Source organism: Megachile rotundata, chromosome 2, assembly GCF_050947335.1.
Source record: "Megachile rotundata isolate GNS110a chromosome 2, iyMegRotu1, whole genome shotgun sequence".
NCBI classification, from domain to species: Eukaryota; Metazoa; Arthropoda; class Insecta; order Hymenoptera; family Megachilidae; genus Megachile; species Megachile rotundata.
The window spans coordinates 16409891-16429434 of record NC_134984.1 but is presented as its reverse complement, the minus strand read 5'-3'; the positions used below and the strand labels follow the sequence as shown (position 1 = coordinate 16429434).

The window sequence follows — 19544 nt, the reverse complement described above, 5'->3', positions numbered from 1 at the left end:
ATTGTTAACTCTAACAATTTGATCCGAGAAAACCTTCAATATTATTCTATCGTTCAGTTGCGAAAAATAATAGTAAATACAATGACGTGGATTGTCAAACAGAACCAATAACATAGCTTTTTTAATTAAGTATAGCATTGAATTTAATACGCATGCGCGGATGGAATAATGAAGGGGATAAACGCAAGGTTTCCCCCACCATTTTTTAGTTTCTGTTTAAAGTAGCGTGCAATTTTATGCCCGTTTCGGATTTGTCGCTTCTGTGGATGAATGTTTTATGGCACCTCAAAATCCACCTTTCAGTTTGAATTAAACCTTGACACCGGCATCTACTGCTTCAAAACGTATGCTCTCCATTTATCCTTCCAACGTTTTTACACTATGGACTTTTTAACCTTCAGTTTTATTTTTATTTTTTCTAACAATCTTATCCATATATCGAATTATCGATAACATTTTGATATTTTAACGTTATGAATGTTAATGGGTCTGGGTGTGTTCGTGTCTATTATAGGAAACGAATTTGCATCGGTTTAAAGAAGAAATTGTGCTGTTACAGGAATGTCACCGAGCCAAAATGGATTGCATCAGAATTCGATGCAGACGGGGACGGCGGCGCAACACCATGGGGGACGGTGTAGCGTGACCGGGAACGCGCAACAGCAAACGCAAAGTCAACAATTAGGGCTAGGCGAGCCACAGAGATAAAAGAAACTGGTTATTCGGCGGCCCGTGCGCAAGATCCCGAGGTCGCGCAAGATGCACGTAAACGGTGTTTGAAACAGGAGGCATGGTTTAAACGATCGAATTGCTCCCAGGGTTATACACTGTGCGACACGAGAGCGTTTATTATTCGAGATTTGAGCGCTCGTGTGTACTCTCTCATCCCTAGAAAGGACGTGTGAGTTTTCCTGGAAAACCCAGGAAGCGGAGAAAAAACCCAGATTTATTTAGCGTGCGCGTAGAAGAAGCAATCTCTGTTTAGAGATCCAATCATTAATTGAATCACACACGGTATACGTGGATCTCTAGGATAGCCGGATATACGACCCTCGATTGTTTATTCTCGTTATTCTTTGATGATATATCAAACCGAACACGTCGGATCACGGATCCGAGCCTCTTGAAAACTCTCTTCTTCCGTCGGATATATCAGAGGTTATGTGTGGATCAAGAAAGAGAGAGAGACAACGGAGGTTATTACAAAGACTATTTCTTATTTTTCTCTCCTTTTTAAATGTGCTGTTGGGACGGTAGTTCCTATGATTATGAAAGACAGCGATACTCCTTAGCGCTTATAAAATTAGTATGCGTCCAGAATGCCGCTTGATGTAAATGAGTAGCGAGAAGCCTCCTCCACCGTCCCGGGTATCTTCCTTGTTGTTTCTCGATCTACAGACTCGCGGCTAAATAGGAAAACGTGTGTGCGGTTCGCGGACCGCGGAAGTCAATGAGAAAATTGAATATCACTTCCACACTATAGTACAAAAAATTGCCAGCACTGGATAAGCGCTTAGCCGACGACGGTAGTTTCTCATTTTTCTTGTAGTCGAACGGAGAAACATGATGAAATGTAATTCGATTTTAGTTGACCGCGAGTTGTACACGTATACTTGACACCATAGGGATAAGAATAGAAGGGATGTACGGGTACCCGATATATTGGGTTACTTACACATTCTTGAACAATGGGGTGTGTGAAATGCATGAAATATAAGCGGTATAGAAATAAAAAAAGAACGTACAGCTCTCTTGTATCCTTGTCTGATCACGCATGCGCAACTTTGGGCGCGATATTTTGAAAACCTTTACAGATGGAAATATGTTTCACGATTCCTGAGAGTTGCGTTTTCTAAATAAAATATAAATAAATAAATGCGTGTTAGGGTACAAGAGACCCATATGGTATCATTCTTTTTCTATCGCTATATCACCTTTTTCATATCGCATACGCACTCTATATTCTTGTATTTCTATACTTGACACTCGTCTTCTTGAGAAATGATTGATCTTGATCGAGAGAGAGATTTAAAAATCTGAGTTTGTTTTGTTGCGAGAACAAAATTATTATTTATGCTCGATAAGAAAGCGAGCGATGAATGAAAACACGAGGCTAATTATGATAAAGACGGGATTACCATAAATTCTTGTGTAAAAATATGTAAAAAGAAATTTACTGATTATGCAATGTCTACATGAGTATTTATGTAACGTTATCGAAAGAATTATACATTTCAAGAAAATCCCTTTCTACGGAGAAATCACTTGCTCAGATAATATCCAGTGTAGGTCATTTTTTTTCTACAGGAAAACTAAAGCAGTGGGGCTACGTTAGATGAGCTGTTTCATCGTCAATTGAATTTACAGATAGGAATACAAATAGAGATTTCATACTGCTTCACCTGTTAAATCATGTAAATGATTTAACCTGAAAGTTCATATTATTCACAAGAAATCCTTGTATGGCAGCTCGTGTAATTTATCAGGACAGTATATACGATAAAAACAGTTTTTCATTTAATCATTCTTATAGTATAGATCAATAATGCATCATTAAAATTTAGTTTCATTTTTGCTTAAACAATTTCTTTCCTATGAGAGCGTATTTAATTTTGCGATACATCTACAACTCGTAATTAATTTGAATTCATAAAAGAAATTTCATTATCGAAAGAGATATATCCGAAGTTTAATTGACTAGTCACTATGTGCAGATTTCTTACTTGCAGTTAGAATTATGATCTTGACAAATACGAGGAACTTATGATCAGTATAATTTACATTACAAAGATGAAATAGTTCAAATGTTTGAGTTTCGCTGCAACGTTATCATATTGTGCATTCATTTGTGTAAATACAATCGGAAATTATGTCATATAAAAATCAGTATGACAAGATTTTTTTGTAAGGTATACGCTTTAATATCTTTTTTGTGTTTGTAACGTGTAGACTAGTGTTCCGTAATTTATTCACTGCAAAATATATCTGGTCCTTTTGACTTTATTAAGTAAATGATGCATTGAAATTGTATTAGCCTGATGTTCATTTAATTTCGTACAAATTTCGGAACACTGATCTAAACTATTATGAAAAATATTATTATGTTAAAGCTCTTATTATTATATTATTATTGTTTATTTGACTATCAATAATAATAAATAACGTTCATGTACATAATTCTAAATAAAACATAAATAATGGTGCTTTCATAGACTTTTATATAATTTCATGTAACTCTCATTCATGCCCTTTGTACATCGAACTTGAAGAGAGACACGCTTATGAATTATAGTACGTACAAACTTATTATGTACATGTAATACACTAATCGAATGAGCTAATGAATACAAATACAAATGATGTAATGCAAATATTACGTAGTTATGCAAATTATGAAACTAAAACTGTACAACGAGATGTTTCGTTACAATATGGTAACTTTTGTTCCATCACTTCTTTTCATTACAAAACGTTGTAACAAAGCACTAATAATTCTCTACAATAATAATACACATCACATGTTTATATGCAACACTGCTTGTTACATTTGTGTCAGTTGCATAGAAAATATATGTACAATATATTTAGTATATAATTGTGAAAAATTGCAAATCTCACTTTTCACTGATCACTTCATGATGTTTCTACACCTCTACCTAAACCGGACCATCTGTCCGGTACTGGTAAGAAGTATCGATGCATAGCTGCTATAAAACGAGCACGATATTCTTCCGGTGATATTATCGTTGGTAATTTTCCCTGGCCACCTAATATACCTGATTTTTTTACCATTGTCTCTAACTTTTTGTCCCAGGTAAACGTTCGTATGTAATCTGCAAATACATATTTTTTATTAACACTCCATATAAAAAAATATAATTAATTGTCACTTACCTATTATGCCAAGAACAAGTTCATCCGAATTTGGCTCCAGACCTACTAACAGTGAATAATCCATGACAGAATTATCGGCCAGGAATTTTGTGTCTTGTTCGATGGCTCTATTTAAAACTGCTTTGGAATGTGATCTGATATACAGTGGTGAATCACAGCTCACTGGAAATGCATCTTATGTTTAATCCGAAAAGTCTTTGTACATAACATTAACGATGTACTTACTGTTTAATAAGTTTTCATCTAATAGAACAAGTTCTCCTTCGTGACATATGTCTTCAGGATTAACCAGTCGGTTTCTCACAGATCCTTTCAAATCAAACTTATCCGTTATTGTTCTTTTATAAAATAAATTTTCCATCACTAGAACACTAGTGCGTAAAGCTGCGTTTGTCGTATTATTTTTAAAAGATACTCTGTAAACGCCAACTATCTTTCCCAACAGCGTTGGCTGTTTAGTTTGTTGGCATTTTTCCATGTAGGAAAAATAATTGGGTGCAAAATCAAGGAATATTTGCATTTCTAATCTAGACATTTCTTTTATGATGAACCTGTCATCTGTATCAAAAGTAGGAAGAATGTTAACAAAATTAATACTGTTTTATGTTAATACATTCATGTACATAATTTTATACCTCGACTTTTGCAAAAAGTACTTCCGCTTTTTCCGCCTCTTGCAGCCCACTGCACACTTCGACTCATACTCCTTGTAAAACCATCCTCTCCACATGGTAAAACGCTTTCTCTGAAAGCAGCAAATTGCGCAGCAAAATATATTCTACAGTAGAAATTTGTCGTTGCATCATTGAATTGTACTTCGATATAGTTCTGTTGTTTTGTCGTTTTCTTATCCTCATCAGTTTCCGCAACTGTTGATGGATTTTGTGCGCTAGAATCCACACTTGTAGTTGAATTTTTTTCCGAATCTATGGGGCTCGCAGAATTTGGACTATTTCCTCTGAAAAATGACAAAACTGATGGCCTCTTAAATTCCCCAGATTGTATTATATCAGGGAAATTCTCTTTGTTTTCTGGAAATTTCCTTTTGATTAGTGGACTAGGATTCAAGTCTGGTCCTTTTGTTGAACGCATCAACTCATGCAGTGCATGTTTGTAGTCATGCGAATCAAGTGCATATGCAATTATGGATGAAGGTTCTGATTCGTATACCACTATAGGTACAACAGACCTGCAAATATTACTGTTTATTAATACTTACAAAAAATTATTAAGATATGAAACTATATAGATATAATAGTCATACCCTAGTGGAAGTAAGTGATGTTCCAAACTTCCCAATGGATTTGCTATTGGTTGAACAACAGGCATCGAAGGCAACAATTGTGATAAAATTGTTTTCTTCTTCTTCTTTTTATCTGGTATATCGTCCAAAGCAACAGGTAACACATCAGAGTGTGATCTTTGATGCATCTTTGGAGATCCCTGAACGATAGCAATGTCTTCAGGATTATTGTTCTCTAAAACTTCATTATCTGAACTTTCTAATCCTTCAATTCCTTGTAAATCATGTTGTACCGCCGCGATAGCATCGATAGCATTATAATCTGCCGACATAGGACTTAAATCTTCAATCTGAGATTCTGATGCAGTATCTTCAGTTATGTATCCATCCGTATCGATTATGCTATTACTGCCAGTTGTTAATGATCGTTCAGTAAATCGTCTAGGTCTTTCATCCTTCTTCTTAACAGACATTTCTAAAATCTTTGCGTTCCAATTGAACACAACTTCCGATATCAACCGTTTCAAGATCACTATTCCATCTTCAATTCTGAACATCAGTGCTTGCACTTGCTTTTCAGACACTTTCCCTTCGAGCTTTTTGTTCTCCAAAGTTGGGGACGTTAATTTCAACTGAATTTCTTCAATTTTATTCTTGAAATATTGCTGATCTTTAGTTAACTGTTGTTTGGCAGCATTTAAATTGTCCGTATCAATTTGTAGGGTTAATAATTTTTCTCGTATAGAAGAAAATACTTCGTCTCCTTTTAACGCTATACTTTTCATCTCTTCTATCACATCGGCATGTTGTTTCGGATCATACACGATATTTATCAAAGGGGGTGGTAAAGAAATTTCCCACTGGGATATCTTTGTGTACTTAAATACGGCTAGCATATTTTTCTTAGTGAAATATTGATAGTGATCGTGGTGAAGGGAATGTTGACAGGTGTCTGTACCTCGCCGAGTATAAGCACTACCATGAAAACGTAGCTCCAAGTACTTGGCAAAGGACAAAGACCAAGTGTCATCTGACATTGGTACCACTGGTGAAACACTTTTGCATTTCATGCATTTACTCCACATCAATATCTGATTTGCATTCTCTTGAGAGAAAGGTTCGGTACTCATTTCGTTTAAACTGATATGTATGCAGCCACCGTCATGTGCAAAACGCCTGACATGCTGGGCAATTTGTGCTCGACATGCTTGAGCAGGACATTTACATTCCGTGGTTAAACAGTAGCGTTCCAGAAAACGTCCTAGTGCAATATCATTTCTTCCGTATAAGTCCATGTTGACTACCCATGGATTCACACAGAATGCTGGGGTATCGTTACCACTATGAGAGAAGCTGCAAAATAATACAGACAGACGTTGATGGCTAGCAGGATCCAAACAATCAGGCCACACAGGTGTTTGATCATTAACTTCAGATTGCATTACAATCTGCTGTTTGTCGCACAAAACATTATTTGTTGGATACAGTCGACTACCACACGCTCTAAAATTAGCCAGCAGCGCTTGCACTTCTTGACTATCAACATCAGTAGTTAGCCTCGCTTGAACAAACGGATGTTGAGGTTTTAATTTCAATCTCAATAATGGATTTTCAATTCTGGATTCTATCGCCATGTTACTGGCTTTAACTTCTTTCACTTTATCCACAAACTGTGCAGAATAAAAAATTTCTCTTGGAAAAAAGCTTCGCAGTACGCAGTTTCTTCCTGTCTCTGTTTCCAAATAAGGTATAGAAAATTTTAAATAAGGCGAAACGCTTAATATCGTTCCCTCCAGCGCTTTCTTAAATTTATTTAATAGTGGCAAGTCAGCAACACTTAAATGTTGACCATTAGGACTAGTTTGACTGAATACATCTTCATCACCTTCGTTTAAATACTGATGCAATGGATCACTGTGATCGCTTATGGACTCTCCATAAATTCGCTTCTCCTCTGACGCGGCTTTATCTTTTATTCTTAATTTCTCAATTTCTTCTTTGGTATTTTTGATTATTTTCTCATTAGTTTTAGTTCCAAATAGTTCAATCGTACTATTCGGTTCTTCACTGCTATCCATTTCATGTTCGACAGTATTACTTGGATCTTCATTGTTACTTAATGTTTTATTTGCTAGATTGTCTTCCGTGTTTTTTGTAGAAATGACAGAAGTTTTTGTTCTAGGTTTAAATAATTTTAAAGTATCGTAAGGATCAGCATCTTCAGACAATATAGAAGATATTTGTTTAACGGAATTTGAGTCTAATATATGTTCAGAAGCTTGATCTGAAATCGGTTCATTAGCTGAAAATTCTATTTCTATACTTTGTTTACCAATTGATATATTATCAGAACTTTCTTGAATTTTTGATATTTTCAAAATTTCTGTATCATTTGCATGCTCTTTATGGATTGACGATGAATCGTCAACTTCTCTGGTTGTAGCGTACACTACTTTATTCATCTCTTCAAAGTCTTTGGTATCTTTGTTTACTGTTTCATCCAAAAATGAATTATCTTTAGGAGATGGTGGTCTAGCAAATTCGTCCATAAGAAATGATTTTTCAAGACGCCAAGAATAAGCAGCAAAAATCATCATTGAAGTTACATTCTTCACTTTTTTTAATTCCGCTTGAGAACCACCTCTTAACAAAATTGTAGCTCCAAGATGTGGATGTGCACACCCCTCAAAATACATCAGTGTTTTCATTCCATCTAAAAAGAAATCATTAGGTTTTATTTTACTACAATTAAAAATTTAATGGAGTTGAATGTTCCATTACCCACTTTTGTCGCTTGAAAAGTTTCGCAAGTAAAACTTTTTGCATGTACCAAGCATATACCTTGCGCCTATGTGTGCATCGATGGTATTCACAATATTAGCACCGGTACATCGTGCAACTCTTTCAAGAATACTAAGTTTTACATTCAAAACGAGTGTTACTCCACATTCTCTGAGTCTATCTTGTGCTAATCTCGATACAGAACGATGTACAAGTACTACGTCTGGACCAAGAGCAGTAATCCTAGCAACCGTATGACCTAAATACTCATTTTCCTAAAAATACTTGTTATGTGATACAAAATAATAATATGAATAATGTTAATGTGTGTTGATTAATTTTTTCCATACTTGTAACATCACAGGCTCCAAACTCAATAACTTTCCTTCTACACGTTGATACATAAGTCCGCACTGAAGTAATAAGATTTTTGGATGAGCTATCATCGCGTTCATTCCTCTGTGTGCAACATTTTTGGTACAAACTACGCCGGACACAATTTCACAATCATCTCTACTACCACCTGGACATTTTTTTATTTGTACATATTGTCGAATGTCCAAATCGTCGACATTGTGATTTAAATCTGGTCTAACATGATCAATAATTTGATGAGCAATGGGAAGTATTACTTCTGACCAACTTTGTGATAAACCTTCTTTATTAAGAAGTTGCTTAATTAGGGAATCTTCATGTTGCTTATATGCAGATCTATAATTATGTGAACATGAACATGACTGTATATATTATTTTTATTATATGTATAATACTTACGTTAGACATTCATAAGCATGAAGTTCTCCAAACGCAGTTCTCAGATTCGTTGCTTTATGCCATCCGCCTTTTTCTTTAAATTCCTCTACTTGCAGTGTATCGTTCAAAAGATCATCAGCGATTTTCAAATTACACTTATGTGATTTCACCGTGACTTCTTTCTGTTCGATAACACCATCACTACTGTCTACAGAAATTGTAGTTAAATCCTCCGACGTGGGCCTTTTTAACGTAACAGTAGATGCTTCCAAGTTTAAATCTAAGTAGAAACTTGAGCTAGAAGACGGTAAACGTCCGGTACTTTGCTGCATCGAATTTGAAGGTTTTGTTTCACTTTCAGAATCTGAAATGAATAAACATTCTATTTATGTACAGTTCACATCATTGACGGAAATGTATATTAAATGAAATCCAAACAGAAAATAAAATAAATTTATAAAATTAATACATTAAATACTACCAGTGGTTGAATCATGTTGCGGAATTGTTTTTACCCATGCAGGTTCTTGAGCATCGCACGTATTTTGCGTCTCAGTTAACAAATCCATATTTTGTATATGTTGCAATTTTACTGGTTTAAATACGGTTGCCATATCGCTGAATACATTGTCAGCAACCACTGGTTCAATAAAACCTGCTTCCAATAATGCTTGCCCTATAGCAGTAGCCTGCACTCTGCAGAATGTGAACATTTTAATATCTTGAATGTTTCCATATTCTTTTTTATTTGAAGCATTTATACCTAGTAGCTGCCTTATTTTGTGCTATCATCCAGTTTACTAATTCATTTGCTAAAAAGCAGTTGTGATAACTTTTCAGTCTGATTCTGTGCGTTTGTAACAGAATTGCTTGACTTGATCTAAACAACTCTTCATAAATCATTCTTAAAGAAGCTGAATTTTGTAAAGCGATTGAGCGTTCTTGGGATGTCAAGTAACTAGTTGCTGAGCTGAAAATAATATTTATAAAATAATTGTATGTTCAGAAAATTGGATAAAGAGATAAAACTGATAGCAAGGACGAACCGTCCAATTGCATATTTCTCTTCCATGTATCCTACACTTGGTTTTCTACAGATGGACGTATCATCCTCTGCAGATTCATTAGCATTCTTTTGAGTTATAGGTGGAGGATCACTTCCATATTTAACTTGAAGGTCTTCTTGTAATGCTTTCAAATCCGCTGACAGGTCACTTCTCATGTCTGACGATTGTAAATAAGATAAAACTACCTTACAGCAATACGTACAAACTCTAAGATCTCCTGTAATAAAAATTGATTTTCTATAAATATACAAATGTTGCATAATGAACACCTGTTACTTCCTATTATTTCCGTACCAGTGCATCCCATAATTTTGCCAGGTATTTGATCGCAGCAACATTTTGAACAAAATATCTGACCACAAACACGACAATGATGTCTTCTACGAAATGTTGTAAATCGTTCTCCGCATTCGTAACACTGTTTGCTTACATTATCTGGCATCCAGTAACTTCTTAACTGGGAATCTTTGTACGAACGTAAATTCTAGACACAATTGACAATATAGGTGATTTGTATAACTTACATAATTTGTATAACATATATAGAAAAAGAACTCACATTGCTTTTTAAAGCTACAATATTACTGATACGTTTTAAAACATTGGGTAAACTTCTGCCTTCGCGAGTATCCAAAGGAAAGTTCATCATACTAGAGCTATCATCCTCAGGTGTTTTCTCAGTACTTTCTGATTGCTTCCATGATTCTGAATCCGATGAGCTTTGTTCCTCATTGGTAGAAGAAATTGTAGAATCGTCAACATTTTGCGAACCTAAAGAAATTTGTTTTATGATGTTTTTAATTTTGTTTATATAATAAAGAAATAAGTATAAAGCACAAATATTATAAGTATGTGTTATATCTGCAATACAACAAGCAATGCAACTTACTTCTAGTGAAGCTAAAGAATTTTGAAAATAAGGAAGCTACAACAGGTTGGCTCTCCTCTGGACTTAACGGAGCGAACTCCGTAAGTTTAGACGGAGAATTCATATTCTTGTTCATGTTGCTCGGTGCTATCTTGCTATAAACATTTTTAAGATAAAGTGTTCACAAGCCACTGTTTCTGCACTTGCGTCGACGAACGCATACGAAAAGTGTTTGACAGGGATGTCAGATGATCAAGTTTGTTTCGTTTGCTTATGCTAGGCGCAGATGGCAGCGCGTACAAAATATCGTGGCTCTTGTTGGATTTACGTATACGAGTTTTATTTACCCACAGCTGATATATATATGTACAAATTACTAATTAAAGGGAAGTTCAGGTTTTATCGTTGGATGACAGCCTACGAACTTTTATAATTAAAGAATGGTCAGCAATGCATTATTTACATGGTTCGATCATAAAAGTTCATAAATAATGTTCGGGTAACGAAAAATAAATTATTTTGTGTCAGCATTCCGATACGTACATGAGCCGCCTATGTCAATTCTACTGCGCATGCAAAGTGCAATATTTCGGTGCAATATTTATTTTATTTTTTAGGATATTATTGGGATAATTATTTTAGGATATTGTAATAATTATAAAAAACTGTAAACTTTCTGATGTAATTTCTAAAATAATTTTTCTTAAAGTGCGTAATACAACATCCAGTTATGTTGCGAAAATTTTCTATTAATCTATTTCAAATACGTCTGTTATAAATTAGACATATTACATGCCAGTGCGCGGATATTAATTCTGTTATATAATTTGTTCCCCTTGGCTGGTAGTTTCCCCAGGGAAGCCAAATATTCACTTGAGTCAAACTTTCTAACTTATAAATTATTTTTGTATAAACTAGGGTAAATAAATCCATCAAAAAGTCTCGTCCTCATTAGTAAGGAATTTTTTATTTGATTTTATTGAAGATGACTATCTAAAGGATCCATTATTCAAAACCTTAATACATCGCTGTTGTAATAGTTATATTTTATTTATTATTTTAATAATTATTCTGTTAAGGTATTTGTTAACAAGTAATAATTAAATTATACATTTAACTTGGAACTTAAAATTAATTCCTCCTACGACAAGATGTGAATCGGAGGCATGCGACTCACCGATCGTTGATTTGCATCACTGTACCCTCGATAATCGACGTTCATAAAATACACGATTATCTTATTGTTAGAAATAATTCGTGATGATATATGACGTGAGGGTCAGGGTAATGTTAGTTAACTTTGACAGTAGATCAAGTTTAAGTCTTTAACAATAGAAAGCCATGGTGTTCAGTGAACCAAGTGTTTTGCTATTTTACTCAAGGCCGAGAGGCTATTGTATTGTAATTTTCTTTTACGAGATTAACATTAATTTTGAATTTATTTCATGGTTAAGTTATTAATTATATTACATGATGAGGTCATTATTAAATCTCTTAAAGTCTATTTTCTTCTTACTGTCTTGTAAATATAATTTGTTTAACTATTTAATCTTGATTATGGTTTCAATATAATTTTAAAAATCAGTCATTGACTTGACATCAAATTGAATTTACTTTTTACTGTTTCAATTTCTATTGTATCAATTATTTTAACTGTGTTACTGTTTCATATTTAAAATATTATATTTAATTTCATTGTATATACATTGTATATATATTTCATTATATATGTATTGTATATTATAATTATAATACTTAGTGATTTATATAATAGACATTTTTTATGACCCCTCAAGTAACTTTTCAAACTTGAATAAATTCAGAGATCAAATGAGACCAAAAAGAAATTAAATGATCAAAAGGAACATACTTCGAATCTATTATAAAAATATAAAAAATAAACATTTACAACAAATACTCGTCACCTAAAATTCGTCTAATCTTTAAGACAAGAAGGAAGTAACGCCAACAAAAAAAACGCATGTTTGTCTTTTTACGTAACGATGCAACCGAAAACCGTCCCCCTAACTCGTTGTAATAGTGAAAGTTTCGCTATGGATGAAATTCGAGATGCACGCAAAATACAATCCAGTGTCTTTATCAAAAATTCCATTGCTTGACATGCGGATAACTGGATCGTGGAAAGAAAAATCGGTACGAAGGTGTGAAGAAGCTCGATCCACTTTCGACGTTATGGATCCAAGTGATTCATTCTAGAACCACTGTTGGTTTGAGGTTCACTCTCCTTATATTGCAGTCTATGTATATACTGACGATATGGAAAGAGTAGTTTTTTATAGCAATTGTAAATTTAAGAATTTGGAAGTTTGTAAATTTGCAACTTTGTATTTACAAGCTTCTAAAAATTTCTGAATTTATAAATTTTACAGTTAGGTAGTTTGTAAGTTTAGGTGCTTCTTAATTTTTAAATTTGAGAATTGAGGAGTTTGTAAATTTGTAAATGTATGAACTTAGAAATCTGGATATTTGTAAGTTTCTAAGTTAACAAGTTGCAAGTTTGGGTATTTCTAAATTTGACAAGTTGCAAGTTTGGGTATTTCTAAATTTGACAAGTTACAAATTTAACTATTTCTAAATTTGACAAGTTACAAGTTTGACTATTTCCAAATTTGACAAATTACAAGTTTGACTCTTTCTAAATTTGAAAAGTTACAAGTTTGACTATTTCTAAATTTGACAAATTACAAGTTTGACTCTTTCTACATTTCACAAGTTATAAATTTGACCATTCCTAAATTCTGCAAGACAAATCCAAAACTGCCTCAATTTCTAAATCTTACAATTTGGTCTTAAGTAACCCCAAATCTAAATAAACCTATTCATCCTTTACTAACCCAACCTAACCCGACAAGTCTCACTACCACACCTCCCTAGCTCTCCAAAGAAGTTAGCAAAAGTAAAATAATTTCTGTACACCGATTAATTTGCACAAAAAAATGGATGCAATAAGGCCTGTATTTTTTATGTTAGATTAAAAGATAATCGATACGATCGCTTTCAAAAATAGAAAGAAAACGTACCGCCCATTGCGTTTCGCACTACCAACGATTTCGTTTTCTATCTAATTGTTTATCTATCGGTGATCTTTATAATTGACCTATTTTTTTCCAACTGACTTGATCGCGTAATAAAACGATTTGAAACGACAACGGGTAACGTTGCTTTAGAAAGGCGTGTTCGGTGTTACAACAGTGTGACACACACGTATGTGTTAGGCTACTATGACGGGATGCGATACCGCAAGAAAAAGACTCGGGTGGTATAAAAGGGGGTGTATTCCGTGCTGTTGGCATCAGTTTCAGTTGCGAACTACAACTGCACATCGCTAACCAATCAACATGAAATTCCTCGTAAGTAGATTTGCACCGAACAAATTATTAACGCCAGAATTAATGGAAACGTTAGTCGTCTTATGACTCTGGTTCAAATTTGTAATCTGTAATAAATGAAATTTGTTAACATCTGTTTGAAAACTTAAGAAGAAAAATTAGAAATTGAATAAACATTTTCTTACATATAATTTTATGTTATTTTACATATGAAAATTTATGATAATTTGGAATTTGGAAGTTTGGAGACTCAAAAGCTTGAAGAAGAAATTTGAAGATTCGAAGACTAGAATTTGGGAATTGAGAAATTTAGGAAGTTGTACATTTGCAATTTTTGAGAATTAAATTTGAGAACAGAGAATTTGGATATTTGGGTACTTGAAGATTCAGATATTTAAGAACTTATAAATTTGCAATTTTTAGGAATTGAATTTGAGAATAGAGAATTTGCATATGTAGGTACTTGAAGATTTGAATATCTGAAGAATACTTAAGAACTTGTAAGTTTGCAATTGTTGGGAATTAAATTTGAGAATCTCAAAACTTGAAGACAAAGCAATACTTTAAAAATTACACAATTTCTATCTAACACCAAAAACTTATACGTCATCCTAATCAGAGAATCTTGTAGAAGTACTACACAATATTTTCCACTGATATCCAGATTGTTCTTGCTATCATCGCCTTAGTGGCCCCCATCTATGCCCAGGATGCTGAAGAGAAGACCCTGGAAAAGAGAGGCATTTATGGATTGCATTCTGGAGGCTTGGGACTTGGAGGTAAAGAAGTAGATCTTAAAAAAAATTACTTCCACTAATATTAAATTTAAACTGCTATAAAATCAACCAGTCTTCAACAATAAAATATATCTCCATAACATAGAAGAAAATAGACTTAACCAGGTATAAATACGTCCTCTTACAAACTGTCCTTATAATCCATTTTCTGTAATCCTAAATTCTCTTTAATCCCATTGCTGTTTTCAGAAAGCTTAATTCCTCATAAAGTGTAGTTTGTAATTGGTTAAAGTACTTAACCTAAATTTTTAAATCTTTCCTGCAAAATTCTTGCAATATTAAAATTAAATTAATAAAATTAACAGGATAATTTTAGACCGAATGATTTTAATTTTAGGACATGGTGGAGGTTATTCTTCATACAGCGCCCCCATCCTTCGTGTATCCAGCGGACACGGTGGTGGATACGGAAGTGGCATTGGACTCCATGGAATTGGCAGAATTGGTCATGGGCATGGATACTAAAGACGGCAGTATTAATTGGTGCTGATACCCATTGATACGATTCTCAACCTTTTTTTCGGGGATATTACACTTCTTTTTTTACACTTTCTACTGATCAAATGAAGTTTATACGGATGAAATAAAATTTTTTACCTTTTCATTATTGGAATTGTTACTTATCCTGTCACGATAATTACCTGTTCGACATATGACGGTATTTCGAAGTTTTATCCAAAATTAATAATGGTTTGAAAAGTCAAAATATTCCGAAATTAATTATTTTTATTTTCCAATGTGATTTGACGCATATTAATGATAATTAAGATAATTAAAAGATAATTAAATTTTTAATGAACTAGTGGCGCCATCTCTCCGGCGAACAGGGTAAGGACACACTTTTGAAACTGCAGCTTCATTAGTTCCTATTTTTTACCGCTAGATGGCGGTGCATAAGTAAAAAAATAGGCTAATTAATATTAGTCTTAGAATGGTTAATAATTAATAATAATTTAGTAAAGTCAAAAGAATTCCAAATCAGCCTTGTACTTTAATATAATTCAATTCATATTACAATCAACTAAACTATTAAAATCAATATTAATTAAATTGAATCGGAAATGACAAACGTGGCGCCGTCTACGGCAGTGATGGGCAGACTCAGCGCATGCGCAGTAAGCAATCCGTACAAGTCCTCAGTAGCGTATACACTTTGATGAAATATAAGGTATCATTAGGCCCAAGTGAGGAAAAAAAATAAAACTGAAGAAAATTGCAGGAAAGAGAATAAAAGGGTTAAATAATACAACAGATTATATATAATAAAAGTGATATTAAATTTATTTATAATTATCATTATTTTTTACGTTTACAGCCGATTTGTTACATGAATACCGATATTTGTTGCAAGAGCAAAGGAAAATATACCGCTCCATTTTTATCAGATCTATGCATGTTAACAAAATAAAATCCTTGTATTTCTTTCTTATTGTTTCTCTGATATTATAATTTTCACACGTATAAAATATAGTTATTCAAAGAGGTCCTACCAAGTCGTTTTTCTTAAATAATAAATTCATTTAGTGTTTTTAAAGATATTGTGCTTTTGTGTTATTTTAAATATAATAATTTTCCATATTCCATCATATTATACCCATTATATTATATTATATAACTCACGATATATATATATATGATTACATATATCTATATATATATATCTATATATATATATATATATCCTTATTATTCTTATTATTATCAGTATATATATATATATGTATACAACTATACAACTCTATATATATATGTATGTATATTTATCAATATTATTACGCATATTACTACTACTATCGTCGCTGGAACTGTAATTATCCTTACTACTCCTACTTTTATCAATATTATTACGCATATTACTACTTTTATCATCATTATCCTTATTATTCTTATTATTATCAATATTATTACGACTACTATCGTCGCTGGAACTGTAATTATCCTAACTACTCCTACTTTTATCAATATTATTACGCATATTACTACTTTTATCATCATTATCCTTATTATTCTTATTATTATCAATATTATTACGCATATTACGACTACTATCGTCGCTGGAACTGTAATTATCCTTACTACTCCTACTTTTATCAATATTATTACGCATATCACTACTTTTATCATCATTATCCTTATTATTCTTATTATTATCAATATTATTACGCATATTACGACTACTATCGTCGCTGGAACTGTAATTATCCTTACTACTCCTACTTTTATCAATATTATTACGCATATTACTACTTTTATCATCATTATCCTTATTATTCTTATTATTATCAATATTATTACGCATATTACGACTACTATCGTCGCTGGAACTGTAATTATCCTTACTACTCCTACTTTTATCAATATTATTACGCATATTACTACTTTTATCATCATTATCCGTATTATTCTTATTATTAACAATATTATCACGCATATTACGACTACTATCATCGCTGGAACTGCAATTATCCTTACTACTTCTATTCTTATCAATATTATTACGCATATTACTACTGTTATTAACATTATCCTTATTATTCCTATTATTATCAATATTATTACGCATATTACTACTTTTGTCATCAATAACCTTATTATTCTTATTATTAACAATATTATTACGCATATTACGACTACTATCATCGCACGAACGGTAATTATCCTCACTACTCAAATTATTATCAATATTCGGTTATATTAGGTTAGGTCAGGTCCCAAGGTTAGGTTACATTAGGTTAGGTTAAATTAGGTTATGCCAGGGCCCAAGGTTAGGTCAGATTAGGTTAGGTCAGGGCCCAAGGTTAGGTCAGATTAGGTTAGGTCTGGGCCCAAGGTTAGGTCAGATTAGGTTAGGTCAGGGCCCAAGGTTAGGTCAGATTAGGTTAGGTCTGGGCCCGAGGTTAGGTCAGATTAGGTTAGGTCTGGGCCCAAGGTTAGGTCAGATTAGGTTAGGTCAGGGCCCAAGGTTAGGTCAGATTAGGTTAGGTCAGGGCCCAAGGTTAGGTCAGATTAGGTTAGGTCAGGGCCCACGGTTAGGTCAGATTAGGTTAGGTCTGGGCCCAAGGTTAGGTCAGATTAGGTTAGGTCTGGGCCCAAGGTTAGGTCAGATTAGGTTAGGTCTGGGCCTAAGGTTAGGTCAGATTAGGTTAGGTCTGGGCCCAAGGTTAGGTCAGATTAGGTTAGGTCTGGGCCTGAGGTTAGGTCATATTAGGTTAGGTCTGGGCCCAAGGTTAGGTCAGATTAGGTTAGGTCTGGGCCCAAGGTTAGGTCAGATTAGGTTAGGTCTGGGCCTAAGGTTAGGTCATATTAGGTTAGGTCTGGGCCCAAGGTTAGGTCAGATTAGGTTAGGTCAGGGCCCAAGGTTAGGTCAGATTAGGTTAGGTGAGGGTATGTTAGGTAGGTTAGGTATCCAGACCTAACCTAATGCAATCTAACCCTAGGGTCCGACCTAACCTTTTCCAACCTAACCGGTTAGGTTGGATTAGGTTAGGTCTGGGCCGAAGGTTAGGTCAGATCAGGTTAGGTCAGGGTGGGTTAGGTAGGTTTGGTACCCTGACCTAACCTAATGCAACCTAACCCTAGGGTCCGACCTAACCTTTTCCAACCTAACCCCAGGGACCGACCTAACCTGATACAACCTAACTGGTTAGGTCGGAATTGGGCAGAGGAGGGTAGGTTATATCGGAAATGGTAATAATAATAATAATAGTTGCAACGATAATAAAAGTAGTAATATGGGTAGTAATATTGATAATAGTAAGAATAAGAAGGATAATAATAATAAACGTAGTAATATGCATAATAATATTGATAATAATATTGATAATAATATAATTAATAAGGATAATGTTAATAAAAGTAGTAATATGTGTAATAATATTCATAATAATAAGACTAGTAAGGATAATTACAGTTGAAGCGTTGATAGTAGTCGTAATATGCGTAATAATATTGATAATAACAGAAGTAGTAATAATAATTACAGTTCCAGCGACGATAAGGGCCGTAATATGCGTAATAATATTGATAAAAATAGGAGTAGTAAGGATAATTACAGTTCCAGCGACGATAGTAGTCGTAATAGGCGTAATAATATTGATAATAATAAGAATAATAAGGATAATGATAAAAAAAGTAGTATTATGCGTAATAATATTGATAAAAATAGGAGTAGTAAGGATAATTACAGTTCCAGCGACGATAGTAGTCGTAATATGCGTAATAATATTGATAATAATAAGAATAATAAGGATAATGATGATAAAACTAGTAATATGCGTAATAATATTGATAAAAGTAGGAGTAGTAAGGATAATTACAGTTCCAGCGACGATAGTAGTCGTAATATGCGTAATAATATAGATAAAAATAAGAATAATAAGGATAATGATGATAAAAGTAGTATTATGCGTAATAATATTGATAAAAATAGGAGTAGTAAGGATAATTACAGATCCAGCGACGATAGTAGTCGTAATATGCGTAATAATATTGATAATAATAAGAATAATGAGGATAATGATAATAAAAGTAGTAATATTCGTAATAATATTGATAAAAGTAGGAGTAATAAGGATAGTTACAGTTCCAGCGACGATAGTAGTCGTAATATGCGTAATAATATTGTTAATAATATAAATAATAAGGATAATGTTAATAAAAGTAGTAATATGTGTAATAATATTCATAATAATAAGAGTAGTAAGGATAATTACAGTTGAAGCGATGATAATAGTCGTAATATGGGTAATAATGTTGATACTAATAAGAATAATAAAGATAATGATAATAAAA

At 33.4% G+C, this 19544-nt stretch overlaps 2 protein-coding genes and 1 long non-coding RNA gene across 4 annotated transcripts in view; 1 reads left to right on the top strand and 2 right to left on the bottom strand.

Moving 5' to 3' along the window:
* The window catches only part of LOC100877999 (UBA-like domain-containing protein 2), a 32848-nt gene extending 17491 nt beyond the window's left edge, over nt 1–15357 (top strand). For both annotated transcript variants that reach the window (XM_012288182.2, XM_003704538.3), the window contains 3 exons: nt 560–13977; nt 14621–14735; nt 15091–15357. In XM_012288182.2, coding sequence (XP_012143572.1) covers nt 560–708 — 149 coding nt within the window. In that variant the 3' untranslated portion in view covers nt 709–13977; nt 14621–14735; nt 15091–15357. The remainder of the gene's footprint in view (nt 1–559; nt 13978–14620; nt 14736–15090) is intronic.
* On the bottom strand, nt 3199–10758 carry fab1 (1-phosphatidylinositol 3-phosphate 5-kinase fab1). The gene is made up of 14 exons (XM_003704559.3): nt 10628–10758; nt 10298–10509; nt 10033–10222; nt 9718–9955; nt 9435–9641; nt 9153–9367; nt 8693–9035; nt 8269–8629; nt 7923–8193; nt 5159–7850; nt 4530–5083; nt 4120–4452; nt 3895–4056; nt 3199–3833 (listed from the first exon to the last, which is right to left on the bottom strand). The coding sequence occupies exons 1-14, from the start codon at nt 10740–10742 to the stop codon at nt 3634–3636; spliced, it is 6093 nt and encodes a 2030-aa protein (XP_003704607.1). The 5' UTR covers nt 10743–10758; the 3' UTR covers nt 3199–3633.
* Nucleotides 13885–14621, bottom strand: LOC143263986 (uncharacterized). The gene is made up of 2 exons (XR_013037298.1): nt 14142–14621; nt 13885–14063 (listed from the first exon to the last, which is right to left on the bottom strand). It is a non-coding gene; the product is annotated as an uncharacterized LOC143263986 (long non-coding RNA).
* Nucleotides 15358–19544: the final 4187 nt, after the last annotated feature.